We start from the raw sequence: 21,466 nt of genomic DNA, 5'->3' as shown, positions 1-21,466 counted from the left end.
TAACGTAATACTGACCGTGTTTCCTTCTGTGTCGAAACGAGAATTTCCTAGACCAGAGACAAAGTCGGAGGACTTGTGCTTCTTTAACTGAAGCTGGTGAGAAAGGCGAGAAGTTATGAAGTGAAGTTGAGAACCGGAATCAAAAAGGGCGGGACGAGGTATCAAATTGCCGGTGCGATTTTTGACGAACAAAGGGACAACATCACTGCTAAAATACTGGGCAGCAAGTGAGGTGTAGGTAGATGGCGACGACTGAATTGACGATAAATCAGTAGGCGCAGTCAGCTGGCCAGAAGGAAAATTAAAGTTATCGAAAGACAGCAGCGAATGATCCTTCGCATCCAGAGCTGCATGATCGAAACTGATGACCCTTCTTTAGACAATTCAAGCACAAAGCAACTCGTTTTGCCTCCCTAATCCGTAATGCAGGAGTCAAGTTTCCAAGCCGAAAATAATTATATATCCCATAACAAGGAGTGGCACAAAAAACGCAGACCGTAGCGTCGTAGTGAGTGGCGATAAATGACGGTCTAGTTGTGTTAAATGCTCTTGTTTTTCCCACCTGATGAATAGGGACATAGCTTGCCATAGCAAAATTTAAAGTTTCCATGGTTCACCATCTCAGCTCCAGAAACGTAGCCATATGCTTCTACGATGGTATCAAGTTAACAAACGACGAGTCCTCTAGCTACTCTTCCCACTTGTCTTGTGATGTTGAGTCCAGCTGTTGTAAAATAATCTGCACAATGATGCATCCAGCGATCTGTACGCTGTTACCCATGCTCTTTGACGCGTGAATGTGTGCGTTGAATTGGTGGGATAACTCCCTTGGCGCCACAGGATTCACGTGCCACCCTCTTAAGCCCCGATATCTAAGGGATGTGTGTCTAAAAAACCAAACGTCTATTATTAAATCTTTTCCCAAATAAATTGAGTGCTTTGACAAAATTAGTTTTTTATTTCCAATGATCGAATTGCGTCCAGCGCAGAATCCTTCAGGCACGATCGAAGATGCTGCAGCTTTTCGATATCTGCTAATTCATGCAGATTTTTTTTGACGGTTATGAACATGGAATAAAAGTCAGCCCATTCTTTGTATCCACCACTGATCGTAAGCAACTTTAATGAGGGCAATGCCGGCGGTGCCATAACCCTAACTTTCTGCGCGGTCAGCACACTTTGGTCGCGAATTGTTGAGCAGGGCAATATTGAAGCGCGTTTCGCGATTTCACTCCGAACCGAAATTTCCATCGAATCTGTTAATTAGAGAATTTTTCAGTGTTTGCAAACTTACAAAAATTGAAATGGCTTTGTGCTTCAGAATTGTCATCCCGTTTGCTGAGGGCACAGCACTAGAGGCGTTATTTTCTGTTGCCATTACAAGAGTTGTTCGAAACTGTATGCAAACTAGTTGAGTACGTTGCAACGGTGATCGCTAGTTCGGCAAACGTAAGTGTTAAGCTATGTAACGAAGCAACGGCAATAGCTTGTACAAAAGTTAACCACGAAAGACCAAAAAACTTTGAGCAACTGAGAGAGTAACCAAAGCAACTGCGATCGGTTATATGTATATAAGCCGCACAAAAAAGAAATGGCAGGTTGCTGATCTTTTAACTTTATTGCTTTAATATAAAGCAATAATGATACAAAAAAAGATAAAAATCACGTCGGGGTCACACCAGAAATAATTAAACTGTTTTTATTTCTTGTGTTTTAATTTGTTTGTGTATTTGTTATTAGTTACCAAAAAGCAGGCAGACAAAGAAAAGTAATGAACAATCCACCGTAAAATATGCTTAGTCCATTTAATTGTTCAATTAGACTAATTATTTAAACAAAACAATTTCCTAGGTAAGTAGAGTTCTATATGAAATGGCCCCAAATAGTTAAACAAATTGTGCTTCATAGACCTCATTTTTAAATGTTATATCAGTATCATATTTTAAGACCAACCTTGATAAAACAAAATGAAATTCTTCTATATAAATTCAATGAAATCAGCAGTTTGGTTCATGACAATCAAAATAGAAAAATAATTTTATAAAGAGTCCCAACATCATTCACTAACAGTCTAAGGGATAATCTGGGAAACTTAAGTAAAAGGTATCATCTTCAGCGTTATTTATCATCGGTACTAAAAACATCGGTAACTCTTGATCCGACACTTCTGCTGCTGCCTATGGAGGACGAAAAGCCATAATCAAACACCACTGAAAATCCCATTGTAATCATGGCAAAAACTCCTGTTGATTTTCTGAGTACAACCCAAGGCGAATACCAGAATTAGACGGAAAATATGAGAATCTTACGGGATTTCTATGCGCAATCGAAATAGTTGACTCGAAACAAGGATCACATGAAACTTAAGCGGTATCAGTGTTAAAAGTCAAAAGTCATAGCAGCTGAAACAATACTTACACCACAATCACGAAGCTAAGACTATCGGTAAAAGCGAATCTGTAAAGGGACTGAATGCGAAATTGATGAATATTCAGCAAAAAAATAAATTCGCCAATACGCATACTCAAGAGTTTCAACCAGTGCACGTATTGCTGATAGTTTATAATAGATCGGTCAGATAGATCAATCCAATAACAGAAACAAAGCCATTTATAAATTCGTTAACAGCTACATCGATGCAACTGGGCAATAAGATACCGTGGGTGGAAATAATAATAGACAGAACACGGCAATAACAGGATTAGTAATATTCGGGATACACAAAGTAACTCGGAAAGCCAACTAACACCCTTAACAGATCAGTAAATTAAGCAAAACCAAAATTAATATTCTCAATCTCAGTAAAACTACCCACTCTTTTAATTAATCGAAACAGGATAAAATATTTTCTACAACAGGAATTCTAATAACAGGAATTGGCGAAGTAACAACAAGTTCATTTGCTTTAGCAGGGTCATGCCGTTTTGATTATCTAATGCCCCCCAACCCTGTTGAAACTAATGGATAACGTAATTCCCTCTGAATTACATAACGAGATCTTTATCTATTTAATGATTTACTAGTCATCTCGGATAAATTCGATAAAAATATAACAATGCTGAAAGAATTGGCAAATCGACTATAACCAGCAGGCCTTACTATCATTGTGGAAAAACCCAAGTTTTGTCTGCAAGAAGTTAAATATCTCGGACTTGTTATAGGGCATGGTACCATCCAAACTGACCCGGAAAAGGTATCAGACCTACGAAGAATTCCGACTGTCAGACCCAGGAATTGCCGTTAAGATTTTTGCCAACTGCCACTTCTACGGGGATAAGTTATCTTCATGGATTAAAACCAGTTGACCAGGGCGCGCATTTGCTTCTGGCCTTAGCCATTTTGAGCTCAGCTGCATTTCGTGAATGTAATCACGGCGCCACAGGTCACAAAGCCGCTGAAGTATGTTATTCGCAAATATTGCGTCAGAGTCGATGATTTGCAGGATAGTGCCCGATCTGGAAGAGACTGCAGACAGGATCCGATTAACGAATGGGCTGGTGTGATGGCTTCTCCGTCATTTGGATCGTCCTGTCACGGTCGCCAATGTGAACATTCAAATAAATTAAGTTATAAAAAATAATGTCGTGTTTGATTATTTTTTATTCGAGAGCTAATAAAAAAATTATTTCGATCTTCATATGACTGTACATATCAGACTAAGGGATTACAAGTATAAGTATTCGATTTAAAGAAAAGGTATTGTTATGTCACAACTTTGCAAAGTAAAGTTTAATACTTATTTAAGTGACTTTTCGTTTATAATGTCTTCAAATTGGTTCCAATCACTGCAAATACTTAATATATATATATATATAACTATAAATATAATGTGATAAAGTAATGATAAATAATTAGATTATAATGTGAATGCTTAATTGTGAACCGAACACTCGTAATGTCCATTGTTTGTTGCTGTTTTGGCTACTGAGTTTTCTTCCAATTGGATTTGATGAAAACCATTGCAAGGTCCATGGTAGTGAAGTATTGACATTTACCTAATTTATCCAATATTTTATCTATGACCGGTATGGGAAATTTTTTTTTTCTGTTGCATCACTTTTCTTTGGAACAATTACAATTGGTGAGCAATAAGGTGGTTTTACTATTGTGGGTGGAATTTCCCAAATCGCTGAAACACGCATACATTAAGTTCCTATGTAGAGCTTTGAAAATAAGACTGAAGCAAATCGAACATAACTTAAAACTTCATCAAAAATATCTTTGGAAAGCCGAGGAAGCTTTGATTTTGCGAAAAATGTGAAACACGTCTCAAATGATTTTTCATATAGATCCTCGGCAATGAATTTTACCGCGAAACGTCACCCACCAAATCATTGACCCCTATTTCCACCAAGGAGGAATGCATTTTTAAACGCATTGTTAAACACATCTCAATTGAAATTGAATAAAGAGCTTTAAAAATGAGTTTGAGGACGATCGGATGGTAAACAAAAAAGTTTCATACAAACGTTTTTCGCTATTTTTTCACACTTGCGGGTGGAATTTCCCGAAACCCCGTATTAACGTGCACCTTCATCACATAAGGTAACTTCAATGAAAATTTCTGCTTCCCAGCTGTTACGGTATGGTCTGTGCGATGATCAGATCAATCACATCATCATCAGTCAGTCAGGACAAACCGTTTTATATATAGAGATATAACATTTGCGCGATCTGTAGTTCTTCTGAGCGAATGTTTAATTAGTGTCAAAAATTAATTGTCAATACAATTTCATTGCGCTTAATCGTTGTCGTTTCACCCTCTTGCCAACACCCGCGACCAATGTAAATTATATAGTTTCTCAAGACCGCTTGTATATAAGTTCAGTACACGCATACATACACACGTATATAGCAAGCCAGCTGCAGTTCGTTTATTACCGTTCCGTTTCGTACTAGGCGGTGGCTATGCAATTTTTTCCAACGCACTTTCGATGGTGCGTTTCGGTCAAGTGACGCTCACTCCCCTACTCTTTATTAATCAGAAATATCACTTTTTTGAAGTCGTTTGGCACATAGAACGCGCACGTATAAAATTAATTTGATAAAGTTGCTATAAACAATTAATTCTATTTTGGCTGGATTGTCTCTATCTAAGTTGTCAAGAAGACTCTTTTACCTCAATACACAAAACGTTGCAGAAATTTTGGTCATTGGAAGAGATGCCTTCAACCAAAAAAGTGAGAGCCACTTTCTAGACAATTTAGAAATATACCCATCAGGTCTATTTAAATCAAATCCCAATCAGATTGGTAACTGCGAAGGCGGCGTTTTTGTCGCTTGAAAGACGCTTGTCTCGAGATCCCGAGATTAAGCGTATGTACTTGGAATTCATGGAGGAATATTTAACGTTGGGTCACACGTCTAAAATTTATAATGAGATTGCAATTACTCTACACTACTTCATTTCGCATCAGTGTGTTTTAAGATCACAAGGCACATCGACGAAGTTACGCGTTGTTTTCGACGCGTCCTGTCGGACATCGTCTCAAATTGCATTGAATGACCATCTTATGGTTGGGCCGACCATTCAAGAGGAGCTATATTCGACTCTGCTTCCAGTTAGACTGCACGAATATGCATTGACCGCTGACATCAAAATGATGTATAGGCAGGTCATGGTATATGAAGCAAATCGAGATTTCCAGCTCCTAGTGTGGACTCTTACTGGTCCTACAGGTTAAACACTGTAGCTTAGGGCACTGCGCCTGGGATGAGCAAGTCATCACATCCTAAATCCGCTGACGTTATCAGCCACGACTTTTATTATGATTTGCGGACTGGTGCTGCATGCGTAGAGAACCTTCAGGCGATGAAGTCTAAAGTGTCACGAATACTTCAAAACTCAGGATCCGAACTAACCAAATAGTTTTCGAATTCTCCTGATTTCTCCGCAACAAACGCAGCCAAGCCGATAACGATCTCAGAGTCTGACACAACCAAAACACTTGGCGTGTTGTGGTTGCCGAATGAAGATGCTTTTCAATTCAAACTGGACGATTCATTCATGGGTATTAGAGCGACGAAACCGAACATTCTCTCTGTGACATCACGGCTATTTGACCTGCTTGGCCTATTAAGGCCTCTGATAATGAAGGCAAAAATCCTACTCCAAGAGCTCTGGCTTCACAAGTTATTGGATAATTCATGGCAGCAACTGAAATCACTTTGATTCAGTTGCAACGAATTAAGATACCACGATATGTGTTTACGTAGCCAACTTCACCGATGGAGATACATGGTTTCGCCGAAGCTTCAATAAGAGCATTTGACGCATGCGTATATATATACGCAGCCACACTGCAGAAGGTTGCCGTATTTTGTTGTTGATATCCAAATCTAAAGTAGCCCCCTAAACACGAAGACTCTTTCTCGAATTAAGTTGTGCGCGGCTCACCTTCTCACGGATCTTTGTCAACGAATCAGAAATCTCATAAGATTGGATGGTTTTTTGGTCTGATTCTGAAGTCACTCATCATTGGATTCGGTCACATCCTTCTCCTTGCCAACATTTGTGTCGAATCGAGTGGCTGAAATCCAAGAGTGGACAGAGAACGCTAAATAGCGCAATGTACCTAGTAAGCAAAACCTAAAAAATATCGTTTCGAGAGGAACCAAGAGAATCCTTGCCGGCTAACCAGCATCTGATGACAGATAAGATGTATACCTTAGAGGAACGCAAGGCAGCTGTTAGCCTTGCAGCTATGGTAGACCGACCAGATATCTTGGAAACTATCGATAGTTTCTCATCGTATGCCAGGCTACTGAGAGTATTTGCTTATGTGTTTCGCGTTATTCAAAAATGTAAAAATCGGCCAGTATAATTTGAGAGTATCCCTACGGCGCCTGAAAGGATAGAAGCTTTCGAGAAAATAGTTGAAGTTATCCAACGAGTTGAATTCAAAGGAGTCATAGATAGAGTTCGAAGGGCCACGCGCGTGGGTCATAGCCTGCAGCGTCTCAATCCATTTATACATGAGTATAATGGATCTTGGTGATCTTTTTCGTTGTCGCGAGTAGGGGGACGACAAATGTTTCTCTATCGTAACTGACCAGGGTATATTATATTGGTTCATTGATTTTTTTCGACTCTCTGTTATCCATTTGCGATGTCCCACACATCACAATAGCGTTTCGAATTTACCTAGCTATTGGTAAGTTGTACATTTATTTCGTTTTCTTCAGCCAATCCTTGCGTTTTTTGCAATTTCACAGTCAAAACAAGTAAGAGGCTTTAGTCGGGAGCTCCCGACTAGGGAATACCCACATCAAGAATTGAGTCTTGAGAAAAAAACGGATTAAAATAGCAGCACAGAGAACAATACAATCGCTATTACTGTTGATAGAACTCAATAAAGATGGGTGTGAATGTGTGTGTATACAGAAGTTCTTGCAATTTGCGTTAGCTACCGCAAACTCGTGGCTAGCCAAAACACATTTTCTGCGCGGGCATTAAGAGGACCTACGGTCCAAATTTCAAGTCTTTAGCTCTTATAGGTTCTGATATCCTTGCGTTCATACATACGGACGGACGGACCGACAATCGGACATGGCTAGATTGACTCGGCTGTTGATGCTGATCAAAATATACATTCTTTATGGGGTCGGAGATGCTTCCTTCTGCCTGTTACATACATTTGCACAAATACATTACACCCTTTTTACCTATTTTCAATAGGTAAAATGGTGTAATGTTTTCCAGTGCAGTTGTGAGCGTTAGATCATATAGTGGCGGATGAGCATCGCTTAGTTCAAGTTCACAAGTTTACTTTGTAACCGAGGAAGTCTCTCAGAGCCTATAGATCAGGACGAAAATGTGTATTAGCTTGCAAATCATTGAAAACACCAATGCTTGAGTAATGATAAATGTACACACTTTAAAATTTTACGTTAAATTTTGTTGCAGTGTAATATCACACTTTAGATAAAAATATTTGCTGCACTTCAGTGCACGTTTAGGTTCTTATTGAGAATGAATTTTTTGTATTTAGGAATGTTCTTAGCCTATGGATAATATGTATAAACTTATGCTGATATCGGTTAACAGCTACAAAGAGAGAGAGAGCGAGTGTACTCATATATTTGGGTGCTCACTCAAAGAGTGGCTAAAGTGCCACTTGCAACAAAGTGTTACAAGTTAAGATATATTTGATTGGATTTATATGTATGAATACACTACAGCAGTATGATTTTCAGATTCTTAGAAGTCTGGTTAACACGCTGTCACCCAAAAAATCGAAATTTAAAAAACGCATTCTTCTAGACAGGCGTTGAAATTTTGATTGTACTTTTGTTCGTCGTTCAAAACACACAAGTGGAGGAGTTTTCCATTCTTGAAAAAATGATTGTCGGGTTGACTATCATGGACACTTAAGTTTGCCAGTAGGAAGCATAGGGGACACAACCCTGCAAACCTGCAACCCAGAGCTAAAATTTACACTTCTGAGCAGCAGCATTGTGAACAACAGATTCGGACACACTTCACATTTGAGTCCCAGCTCTTGGCTCTCCTATTGAAGTTGCGCAACGTAAATTTTTGTTGCAAGAAATGAGTTTGTGTAAGGACCCCCTTTTGAAAAGTATATAAATGGAATTCATGGTTAAGTACGTAGCAGATACCTCGCATACTTTATTCCAGTCTTTAAGCCTTAGAGCAGTTGACCGAATTTAACATTGGTATTTGACGCGTCATGTCGTACTTTTATAAGGGTTGATTGTCTTGCTTTGATTGTCAGCCTTACCAATTCAGTTTTTTTGAGTTTCTGAAGAATTTCGAGTTAAACACTGTTACATACAGTTTTTTCGGTTTTCAACATGGCTCAGGACACACCTCGTGTCCAATAGCCGCCGAACTAATTAAGAATGACTTAATCTAAACCATTACAATAATTTTTCAGATGCGAAGTGGAGTTGCTGGTTTTCAAAAAGCCCCGGGTCTATCAGCGTGAGCTCAGACTGGTTTTGTTGCTTAGGAATATTACATATAGATTTAATGAATGACTCTTGAATACTTATTTTATTGGGTTACGCCATCGCTCAATAGTCTAATTGTTTTATTTTGTAGAGAGCCCGAAAAAACATATTTTCTACTTATCAGTTTTGGTGCTTAGCCGCGAGGCTAATAACCCATAATGATATGAGACCGTAGTGAGCGGTAGGTCCCTAGACACTAGAAAAGGCAAGCCAGCAGACATTTTTTTCTTGCGGATTCAATTCGAGCAAAACATTTCAATCTGGTTGGGTAAAATACTTTTTCTGCGTAATTCAGAAGTTATAAAATAATCGTTAAATTAATCTACACACATGATTGAGTGACAACATTAGAGATTTTATAAAGTGGTCAGCTTTAGATTTCAATGTACAAAGATTTATGAACACACAGAAGATTGAATTTTGGGCATCTCCTAATAGGTGGCCCAGGCAACACTATCGAGCATTCCCTCGGTTAGTGGTCCTACCGTTGTGCTTAAGAATGCTGCCCCATCAGAGGTGCGGTCTTGGCGCATTTGGCTTTGGTGGTCCAGTGTAAGTACTTTAAGGCTGAGAGGGTAAAGTACCGTTCCTCAAGTAAAGTACCGTTCCCTTTTAAACTATAAAGATTTACACTTATTCTATTTTTGGCTCACCTTTCAGAAATCGTTAATGAGAAATGCTTATAGAGATCCTGATCATTGTCATTTAACTTAATTCCTTTCGTATCTTCCTCGTCAAAAGAGCCGATATCAAAGGCATCAGCCGCATTCACTTCGCCTCGAGGTGGCACTAATGGCGGAGTGTATTTTTGAATATAAACCTGGTGCCAATCAATTCCAGAAAAAAAATTATGCATTTTGACTTCGTCAGCACTTAAAATTAAATTGGAATTGAATTAAAAATAAAACATTTAATTTGACCTTTTATCTTACCCATTCCCCATACAACCAAGACGCTTAGGTACATCTCTTTGAAGAAGCATATCCAATAAATTCCTTAATTCCACCGAAAATGAATCTGGTAGTTCAACATTCTGTTGAAGAAAAAGAATAAATTATGTAAGTTAGAAAAAATATTGATATTTAAAAAGTTTTATTGAATTTGTTATTACTAACAGTGTTGAATGACTTTATCTCTATTATTCTATTGTTATATTGCGTTCATGTTTCATTAGACTGTAGAATATGCAAAAAACTCAGCTTATATGGACAGTCTGGCAAGCGGATAGACAGCAAAATGTACATCGCACAAAATCAATTTTCCGTTTTTACTTGGAGCTTCGAGAGAAGTATCTTATTGTGTAATTTAATTTAAAGCTTTACGGATTTGCGCATCTTTTTGTGAGTCAGATAGAGTTGGTACTCGATAGAAATCTCGACATGAAAAAACCTAAAAGCTGACTTAAGTCATAAGGCTGAAATGAGCTATTGACAAAGACATAATAAAAACGCATTTAAAAAAATTAAGTTCCCCCTTTTGTAGTCAAACTCGCAACTAACTTCATCCAACCGAACTAATTGCCACCGCCTCACACTCCACAGCCATACAATCAATTGACTTCTAGCAATAACTATACAATGCATAGATACGTCAAACAGCGGAATAATCGAATCACGACAAATCGCAACGAGTGAGCCCCTTGGGTACCTGCGACCATTTTGTTATGCCCAGAGAGTTAGAATGCTGAGAGTGGCAACCAAACGCCGGCCTCGAAAGCATAACATATGTATGTTACAACAAACAAAGTTGTATTTCTGCTATGGTAATTCATCGTCGGCATGTCGAAAAATTCTAAGAAATGACCATAAATTGAACATTTTCAATTTTTGCGACTTGCTACTTGTGCACACTCTTTCGAGGAAGCAGCTGTGTGAAATTATTAATTAAAATTAGTGAAGGAATTCAAAGATATAGTTTTGGCTTAATGGTCTTCTGCAGGCTTATTGGAATAATTTTCACACTCCTAACCGCAACAAATGCCCGAATCACCGACCTTTCCCGTGCAAATTATATTCCCGTGTTGGACGGTTATGTTTTATTATTGAAACAGCGTAGTTATGTAAGACATTCGATAGCTTAACCGACTTCACAAGTATTGTAGACAATCAAAACCATAAATTCAAATGTTTGTACGTTGCTCAGTATCAATAACCCTTAAGACTCCCCATGCAACAAGCTGGTGTCGCCAATCATGAAATGTAGCTACTAGGTAATTAAGCATTTCATAGCTATTGCCAGCCCATTTGCACCTTTGACATATGCAAAGGTTTAATGGTGACGAATGGTGAAGAAAGATAGTTTGGTCCTCTTTTTTTCATTTCATAGAATTCAAACTCATTTTCATAATTCTTTCTGAATCTATGTGTGTTTCTTGACCGATCTTCATGAAATTTTCAGAAATAGATCTTATGTGCTATAGAATATTCGTATATTCTCAAAAAGATTTTAAATTGTGGGTTAAATTGGTGAGTTGTTCTCGTACTGCGCGGGCCCTAGGAGGATATACGTTCTGAGATCGACGCGTTCATACATAGGGACAGACGGACTAATGCACTGACAGACGGACATGGCCAGATCGACCGAACTATTGATGCTGATCAAGAATGTATATATTTTAAGCGGTCGGACATGTTTCCTTCTGCCTGTGTATGTCACAAACTTGCACAAAAACATTATACTATTTTTCTGGTTACACAGCCGTAACAACTTGAGCGACCCCGCAAACTGACAGAAGCGGGGCATCTTACATATAACGTTACTCTGTGAAGCAACTGATATGCTAAACTTTCTCTTATCGTTGCTTACAAGGATCTGGCGGTCTTCTCTGTTTAGATTTTTATTGGCCTAGCATTAACTTAAGCTAAAGCCTCGATCCAGCGCAGCGAGCTAGTTAATTTCGTTCACTTCATGCATTCGGTACACGTCGGCCACCTGCATAATTCTAATATTATCCAATTTGGGTCGCTTGGCTTTGTAAAACTATTGTAAATTTATAAAATAGCACAGACTAAATAAGGTGCCTGCTTTTCGTAATTAAAAAAAAATAAGCAAACAACTAGTGTTGAAAACTATTGAAAAAACTCGAAAGCGGTACATATTTGTTACCCGGATGTGATATGATGATAATAACAAGCATTATTGAGTATTCTGCTCAGAGTATTATTTTCCTCCTATAAAGTTATATTCCTAACTATTAAGCAAGTAGATAGTCTTAGTTTGCATTCGCTTTTGAACTTCTCCACTCGTGTCGTAAGTTACACGACTGCGCCCCTCGGTCGGCTGGGCTGGAGGTGGGATGTTAAATAGAAGTGTTAAAAGATCAGCAACCTGACATTAAGCGATCGCCGTTGCTTAGGTTACTTACTCGGTCGCTCGAAGTGTTATTGCCTTTTGTGAGCTACTAATGTATAAGTGATTGACGTTGCCACGTTACATAGCTTGACACTTGCGTGGCTACAAAAATTAACGCCTGGAGTGCAGTGCCTTTTGTAAACAGGGTGGCTTTTCTTAGGTAATATTGATTGGCATAAAAAATGTGTGATAGAAAAGACCTTTTTTGAAAATTACAAGCTGCAGAGATTTATCGGATTTGTCCGTACTATGGAAAATGAAGTTGCACTAAAACATTTTTAAAGTTTTAAAACTTTAAGCATTTTCTAAATACAATATATTAAGTTGGTTAGTCAAGTTGAGTTTGTGTTGAGCCTGGGATAATAGAAAATGATTTTTACAAATTCACTTTAGTGTTTTGCATCGGCATCGGAGTTCAACTCCCAAAAACTTAACGAAAGTATGTTAGGATGGTACCTTAATTCCGAAAAGTCTAGCTGGCAGTGGATAAGGTTCTGGCTAATGTTCAATAAGTTAAAATGGCTTACCATAGTTAATGTCATTCTGTCGATCTCATGTTTATCTTTTGTTTTGTGTTGGCGGAATGGGGAATGACCCTTAAGGAGCTTGTATAGCATGCAACCAAAGCTAAACCAATCCGCACATGAATCGTACGATGTTCCTTTTGATAATACTTCTGGTGACATATATCCGTGCGTTCCCACTGAGGCATGAGGTTTTTTTCTTGAGTAATCACATGCCAGACCTAAATCAGATATTCGAATATGACCATTTTCGTCCAGTAAAATATTTGCAGGTTTTAAATCTCGATAGACAATATAGCGTTTATGCATATGTTCCAAACCCAAAATAACCTATAGAAAAATGTATTTGTATTATATTATTTACACCTTATATAGTTACTGATTACCTCGGCAGCATAAAATTTCATTTCATCTTCACTGAAAACTCCATGTTGTGAGAGGTGGTAATGCAAGTCACCACCATTCATCAAATCTAATATAAAACAAAGCTTATCTGGGGTGTGAAACGCATACGTCATGCACACGATAAAAGGGCAATCAATCTATTTAAAGCAAATGCAAAGGTATATTACTAAAACAAATATTTTCATAAACTAACTTACCCCTGTGCTAACGGCTTGTAACATGTTGCGTTCATTTAATGCTAGCATTTCACCTTGCTTCATTTTAATACGTTTTTTGTCTAAACATTTCATTGCGTACATTTTTCCAGTATCGGCTTTTCGACAACCGTAGACTTCTCCAAAGCCTCCGCGACCAATTATTCTGTGTACGCTAAAGTCATTCATAGATAACTGGAAGTATTTGATATTTATTATATATTTATTTGCGAGTGGGGAATTTAAATTACAGTTACGCACTTGTATATTAAGCTCCAGGTTTTTCCATTGGCAAAATCTCGTAAATTTGTCACTGCAAAAATAACAAATGGTTATTTACTAGATAAGGTAATTTGTGTCTATTCATTATTATATTTAAATTCCTATATCAATTGGAAATTGATATTTATCAGTTGATATCGCAGTTGTAAAGAAGCATGTTAAAAGTTGAATGAAACATCACACATATAATAGGTTCGATTCCTTTGATGATCGCCGCGAACCTATAGAATATTAGAGCAGGATTGGTATGTATGTACGAATGTCAGCACTAAGCTAGGTTTGGCTGCTTGATTCCCAAGAGGGTAAATTGGTGAAGTTTTTATAAAATCATTCCTATATTGCATCGGGCTAATAAGCGGAATATCTGCGGTTCAAATCTTGAACACTTCTGTTCCATATGTTTATTTAATTATTTAAATTACTTTATTTATTAAAAGAAAAAGCTTTTACGCTCAGAGACAATTTCAAACCTAGCTCCTCCTAGAGCCCGCGCCGTTCGAGTTTGTACGATAATCGATAACTTGCCCAATGGCCAAGCAATCGATTTTAAAAGTGTTAAAAAAATCTCAAAAGTTTACATGTAGTTTGTAGAATAGTATTTACAGATTAAATATCTTTCATTTTTAGCTATCGCCAGCCTCCATCACATAGCTATAAATCAAATAAACACGACAATTGCAACTACCCACTATTTTATGCAAACTTTGTTGCGCAAATTGCAAGAATATCGTATACATGTACACACACTCACTCATGCGCATCTTTATTGAATTTTATCAACATCAGTGCATATTGTATTCTGTGCTATTTTTATATGCTGCCATTTTAATTGTTTTTTTGCTGTCTTTGAAAATGATAGCAGGTAGCAGAAACTCGAATTTGTTTTCATTACTGCTAAAGCAAACGAGCTCGTAGCACGAGCCGCATATGGTGTTGGTTCTGGGTACCCCTGGGTTGGTTAGACCATTCTCTAGAGAATTTTTTGTTGTTCATTTTTATAATCTATTGTACGCGTTTGGTAATCTCGACCCATTGTTATTCGCAACGAATCGATAGTTATGGGAAGAAGTATCTGTATAGTGGGAAGATAAGCAGCAAGCCAATAAGGAAAGAAGTATCATCTACTTAAGAATAAAAATATCTAATAATTGTAAGGTTAGCGAGATTAAATAAATTATCATTCAGTCAACCTAAAGATTCTTACAGTTCAGAAGTGCCGTGTTCGCCTACACACACATACAAGCACATGCAGAGAAGAAACGTCAGAAGTCTGAGAAGTTTGCAGTCGGATATGTTCCCAAGCTGGGAAATGTTCCCTCGTAAGTTGGAATACGTTTCCTGCAGCGTCTGCGTGTAAAAGTACAGATATAAGCCATGTATGTACGCATGTGTTGGTGAATTTCACAAGGGAATTTCATCATTGAATTGTACAACTTGAGCTGATTTGAGCAATTGAAAGAAAAGTTTGTAGAGAAACACTGGAAACCGAATATAACAAATTTGGAAATATGCAAAGGATAGGAGATTTAAAAGTTGATCAGCTAAAATTCCTTTTGCGCGACCGAGAATTGCCGATGTGGCACACGGGATGAATTATTTCGACGATTACAGGAACATGAATGATCAGATGAGGTCGAAATGCCCTATGCCCCTCGGCATAGTCATCAAGAAGAGGGAAAATCAATTTATCAGCTGTAAAATTAAATAAAAAGGTTAAGTGAAATTATGCGTCAGTTTATAAGTATGCAATGCATCAGTGCTGGACAAATGTCGAATTCGCAACCAGGTATAAACAACTTAGTGCAAGATATAGAAAGCGAGGTGCGTGATGAGTATCAAAAAAATACACGTCAAGCTTCGGTCAAGGAAATTGATAACACAATATAGAAGTATTGTTTTCGTATGTCCGCCCTGAGAGTTCAATTTAATCTTCGTGAGGCACCTGTAATACGATATACACGATCCGATCTTTATCCACGTAAACTGCAGCAAAGTATCGCAGTAATGAACTTCTTAACAATGAAGCAGACGCGAGAAACAGTGGACTCCTATTTTGGCACTCGAGATAGAAAATATGAAGTCAAAGACGACCCAGTTCTAAAGTATATGTAGCAACGTTGAACAAAAGCCAGAGAAAAATTCAAAGACCATAAAACAAAGGCAACACTCAAATGTTATAATTGCAACGAGTTTGATCATTTTGCAAATCAGTGTCCAAACTACGCTGTACTAATTGCAACAAATTCCATCCAAGTAACGTCAAGTGCAAGTCAGCTGAAGTAAATGTAAATCGCTTTGGCGCTATAAATAGAGACAAAAACAACCATACATAGCTTTTATTGATACTGGTAGTCAAGATAGTATTGTTCGCAAGTCGGTTGCAGAATTTATTAATGCTGTTCGTCAAAAATTCTCATTGCATATAAGCGGCTTTTGCGGTGTCACACGTATTCTTACTGGATCTAACATTGTGGATATATGGATTGACGGAAGGCTTAGCAAGACTTCTTGCTGGGACAGGATGTCATAGTCTATGCGCATCTCAAACGGATAGACGGCTTTTAAGAGGAAAAGATCAGTTCAACATGGGGAAAGAAGTGATTCCAAATTCGCTAAACTTCTTTCTAAGTTTCAGCACGAAGCAGATAAAGCCCGGTTGAAACATGGCAATGCCTTAAGCCTTGCTCCATGTGGGAATGCCCGCGAGATGGAAGCAGCCAGCTTGAAGATATCCAGAACAATCATCGATGATGCGGAATTGCTATACAACTTCAAGATGAAAAGATCCAAAACATTGTAAGCAATACGAAATCTGCCAAAATAACAGAAAATGGCGAGTATGTCATTGAATTTGATCGGATCTGTCGCAAATATAACAACAAGCTCTTGCGGTCTATGCCTTAGCAGTTACGGTATCAGATGCTTTAAAAAAATGAGCCATATGCGAAATTATACCAAGGGCTATATAAAGTCCTGTATCGGTTGGTCATTTTATAAGCAACAAATAGACGCAAAGAGGGTCAATATCATTATGACAACATCAAGCCAATATAATTTTCAACGATTCATATCGACCACCTGTAAACCCTTCCCAAAGAGTTCGAATTGCAAAGAGCACATACTTGTTTGCTTCGATGCATTTACCAAATTTACGATTATGCGCGCCGTTAAAAGCACAGCAACCGAGCACGTCATCGAGATCCTTAAAGAGTTTATCAGCTATTTGGGGATGCCACAAAGAATTGATCAAGGGACATCCTTCACCTCAACAATTTTTTTAAAATTCTTTAAAGAAAATAATATTAAACACGTTCTTAATGCAGTTTGAACACCCAGAGCCAACGGACATGCTGAAGGCACTAACAGAATCATCTTGTCAATGTTGCTGCCTATGTCTGACAATGAAAAACGTTGGAATGATAAGATGCACTCCATCCAGTGGAGTATTAACACGATGGTTAACAAATCTACTAACTGTTCTCCGTTCCAGCTTCGTGACATACTACCAAACACTTTAGTGAACTTGCTCCAAAACAAGGATTCTACTATGCTGACAGATACCGATTTAAAACAACTAAGAAAAGACGCTGCCAATCGCTTCAATGATCATCGAGCTAAAACCAAAAGACGATATGACGGCAGACACGCCATTCTGACAGTTTATAAATCTTAAAATATGGTTTTGGTCAAAAATAAACCATGCAGCACGGCGGCACGTAACGAAAATTGGAGCCACAATACAAATGACCCCTCATTATCAACAAAGTTTTGCCAAAGGACCGATATCTTTTTGAGGATATCCCGCGTTTATAATTATTATAAATCAGTGTATTCTTCAGATAAAATCAAACCATGTTATCAGTTGCCGCCAGAGGCGCCCGACTGGATGATGACTCCGTAAACTCATCTCGCGAGGACGCTTCGAATGTCAGAAAAGCTGAATGTAAGTGTCTGGCAATCTCCATTTGCAGCAAATGGATAATTAGGGAAGAAGTATCGAGTGAAGCATCACTAAAGTGGGAAGCTAAGCAGCAAGTCAATAAGTGAAGAAGGAAGATGATACTTATGAATATAAGAATAATACATAAGCCAATATATGTAACATTGACGAGATTATAGTAGCCTATCCGTTATCGATGTTTATATATGTAAATTAATATCCCTTGGTCAACCTGACAATTCTTACAATATTATGATAATATTGGGTTTAATTTTTATAATTTTGAAGGGTATCTATTTTCTAGGTGATGATCTGTAAAATTGCTCTAATTCTTGTTTTAAATCTGACACTTTCCAATCACAATAATTATTCTCATTTTTTCGTATTATTTTCTATCATAATTCTAGCTATCTTTATAAGAAAAAATTATTTTCATATTTATATCCGATGCAAGATTTTTTTTTTATTTTGCCTACTTTGTTGTCTTGTAGTGCATTTTAAGACATCGTATGTAATTTGTTAGATTTTTAAATAAATGTTTTCTTAAGAACCAAACAAGCCACCCAGATACATAATATATTGAGACGGTTCGCTTGGCGCTATTTTCCTATCCGTATGGTAATCGCATCATAGTAGCCATTGCACGTCAAAAAGTTCAATCTGGTGGAATCTAGAAACTAGGTCGAAACATGTAAAATATCTTGCCCGTCTAAGTTGATCAAGAATATCTTCTATCTCTAATTTTTAATTAACGTGACGATAATATTCTACTAGTTGCCATCTTTTGTTAACGGAAACTGGTAAAGATTTCTTGGGAATCAGTAAAAGTCGGCTGTTGTATTCTGATACAGAAGGTTTTACGATTTGTTCGCGTTTTTACTAATCTACCGTAGATTTAATTTCTTCCGAGCATTTAGAATACTAAAAATCTTGGTGTGTACGAAATTGTTTCTGAATCTGGTCCAAAAAAGTCCTTTTATTCAGGACATAGTTTATTTAATAGTTTGTCAAATTATTGGGAAATTCTTTTATTAAATTTAACCAAGACTTGATTTTGTTTACCGACAATAAGAAATATTTCCGAAGACTACTAATTAGTAAGTATATGTGGTGTTTAATAGGCCCTTAGTCCTCCATAGGCTCTAGCAGAAGTGATCAAAAGTCAGCAATGTTTTTAGGTGCTGAAGATTGTACTTTTAATTTAAATTTTCAATCGACTGTTTGGCTATAGAAATATATATATATATATATATATATACAGCGGATATAAACCGGCCTTGCCTGTGGCACGCATATAATAAATACGCTTAAAGATCTTTGAAATGAGATGGAACCGATCGGTTGGTACAAAAAAACTCATAACCATTTCTCCGCCAATTTACCACTGTTGCGGGTGAAATTTTCTAAATAGAATTGAATCGCACTTTTTACCGTGAAAGCTTTATTTTGCCTAAAATGTAAAACACGTCTCAATTCATTTTTCATATCGATACTTGGAAATGAATTCGTCCGCGAAACGAATTAAATCCTTGCACCATATTTCCACCAACGAAGAATGGATTTTCCAAAAAGTGTGTAACAACTATTAGATGAATTTTGACAAAGATCTTTGAAAATGTTTTTGAAGTCGATCAGATGGAAAATAAAAAACTTTCATACAACCGTTTTCCGCCAATTTTCCACTGTTGTGGGTGGAATTTCCCAAATCGCTGAAACACGTATTCATTAAGTTCTTATGTAGAGCTTTAAAAATATATTTAAAGCAAATTGGACAAAACTTAAAACTTCACCAAAAATATCTTTGAATTGCACTTTCCCTCAAGAAAGCTTTGACTTTGAGAAAAATGAAAAACACGTCTCAAATGATTTTTTATATAGATCCATGGAAATGAATTTGATTGCGAAACGTTACCCACCAAATCTTTGACCAGCGCTTCCACCAAGGAGCAATGTATTTTTGAAAAGTGTGAAACACCCCTCAATTGAATTTTAACAAAGATCTGTGAAAATTATAGTTAAAATAAATTTAAAAAAAAAAGGGTCTCCTCGATAAGTCTCGAACTCCTAATATACCGCACTACTTGCAACCGCCTCTACTCAAGCCACACCGAGAATTGAGACTTAATTAGAAAACACGAATTAAAATAGCAGCACAGAAAACAATACAATCGCAATTGCAATGATTTTGATAGAATTCAAAGCAGACGCGCATGAATGTTTGTGTGTACATGTATACAGAAATTCTTGGAATTTGCGCTTGCTGCCGCTGCTACAAGGAAAGTCAAAACACGTTTTCTTTGATAATTGTGTTTCTTAACCGATCTTAACGAAATTTCCTACAGTATCTACATCTTATTGTCCTATATATTTGTGTATTCTCAAATAGTCAACTGCATTTAAATTGTTGCTTATATTGGTGGGCAGCATAAATTAGTTTACTATCTTGATTAATAGCTGAGTTAGCAGCGGGGAGGTGGTGATAGCTATAACATGAAAGATACTTGATATATATATGCTATTCTAGAAGATACATGTCAAGTTTGGTGACTCTAGCTCTTATTATTTATCAAAATTGCTCAAAAAAAAAAAACTATTTCGATATTGATTTTTATCGATTACTTGGTAACGGAGCAAGTTATCGATTATCGGAAACAAACTTGATCTACGCAACTACTAGGAGGACATACAGCTAATTTCAAGTCTTTAGCTCTTATAGGTTCTGAGATCAGACGGACAGACAGACATAGCCAGATCGACTCGGCTGTTGATGCCGATCAAGAATATATATACTTTATGGGGTCGGATATGCTTCGTTCTGCCTGTTACATACATTTGCACAAATACATTATTACTTTTTACCCATTTTCAATCATTTTCTATGGGTTCAGGGTATAAACGTTCATACAAACGTTTTTCGCGATTTTTTTACACATGCGGGTGGAATTTCCTGAAACCCCGTATTAACGTGCACCTTCATCATATAAGGTAACTGCAGTGAAAATTTCAGCTACGTATATTTTACGGTATGGGTTGTGCGTTGATCACCAATCAGTCAGACTTTGGGCAGTTTGGAGCAAATTTCTGAATGTATAGGCTACTTCTAAAATTGGATACCAAGACATAGACCAAATGTGAGGAGGCTTGCCCAAAAAAGGGCCATCAATATCGGTCTTGCCGTAGTAGTCATTGTCGTAGCTGTGTAAAAAAACATCATACCCTTCTGTATTTTACTATACAACAGATGCTAAAGCGTCGACACCATCACATAATCGTCCGCTTCGAGCGCTGCCACCTTGAATGACTCTTACTACCTCTCTTGTGTCCAAGGCCTTCAATCTGGTGATGTGCTTTGGGTCATAGCTAAATCAAATATCTTTCCTTAACAGCTTTGTAAGGATCAATTAACTTGGGATGAAAGCTTGCCCATTGCATGTGATACAGCCTAGAGAGAGCTATGCAGTAGCTTTCAGAACATTCAACATGTATCGTTTTCTAGGTGGTGCTCTTCGAAGAATCTTTTAGGATGCCAGTGTGGAAACCTGTGGAGCCTATCTTGAGTTTCGCCGTAAAAACAGTGTCTGTTCCAAAGCTGGAATTATGTGGAGCGAAGCTAATGCACGAGGTCAAGCGCTGGTGCGACTAGTTCGTGGTTCTATCCTTCAAATTCAAAGTATTCGTGGCAAATCGTGTCTGCCATACAAGAACTGACCGCCAGTATAGAGTGGCGATATGGGCCGACGGACAGAAATCTAGCTGACATCCTTTTTACAGGCACAGGTCGATGTCCTAACTCAATT

General features: G+C 37.6%; 1 protein-coding gene across 1 annotated transcript in view; it reads right to left on the bottom strand.

The window, feature by feature from the left end:
• The window catches only part of LOC135426864 (G protein-coupled receptor kinase 1), an 87,387-nt gene that overhangs the window by 24,360 nt on the left and 41,561 nt on the right, over positions 1 to 21,466 (bottom strand). The window contains exons 7-12 of the mRNA XM_064680191.1: positions 13,709 to 13,760; positions 13,451 to 13,642; positions 13,235 to 13,390; positions 12,852 to 13,178; positions 9,906 to 10,006; positions 9,627 to 9,845 (exon numbers count right to left, since the gene is read on the bottom strand). Of these exons, the coding sequence (XP_064536261.1) occupies positions 9,627 to 9,845; positions 9,906 to 10,006; positions 12,852 to 13,178; positions 13,235 to 13,390; positions 13,451 to 13,642; positions 13,709 to 13,760 (1,047 nt within the window). The remainder of the gene's footprint in view (positions 1 to 9,626; positions 9,846 to 9,905; positions 10,007 to 12,851; positions 13,179 to 13,234; positions 13,391 to 13,450; positions 13,643 to 13,708; positions 13,761 to 21,466) is intronic.

Source organism: Drosophila montana, unplaced genomic scaffold (genome assembly GCF_035044405.1).
Source record: "Drosophila montana isolate Dmon_TW-CO22-7 unplaced genomic scaffold, ASM3504440v1 contig_2084_1, whole genome shotgun sequence".
Taxonomy (NCBI): domain Eukaryota; kingdom Metazoa; phylum Arthropoda; class Insecta; order Diptera; family Drosophilidae; genus Drosophila; species Drosophila montana.
Note: the sequence above shows the minus strand (reverse complement) of the source record. Positions and strands in the feature narration are given on the sequence as shown.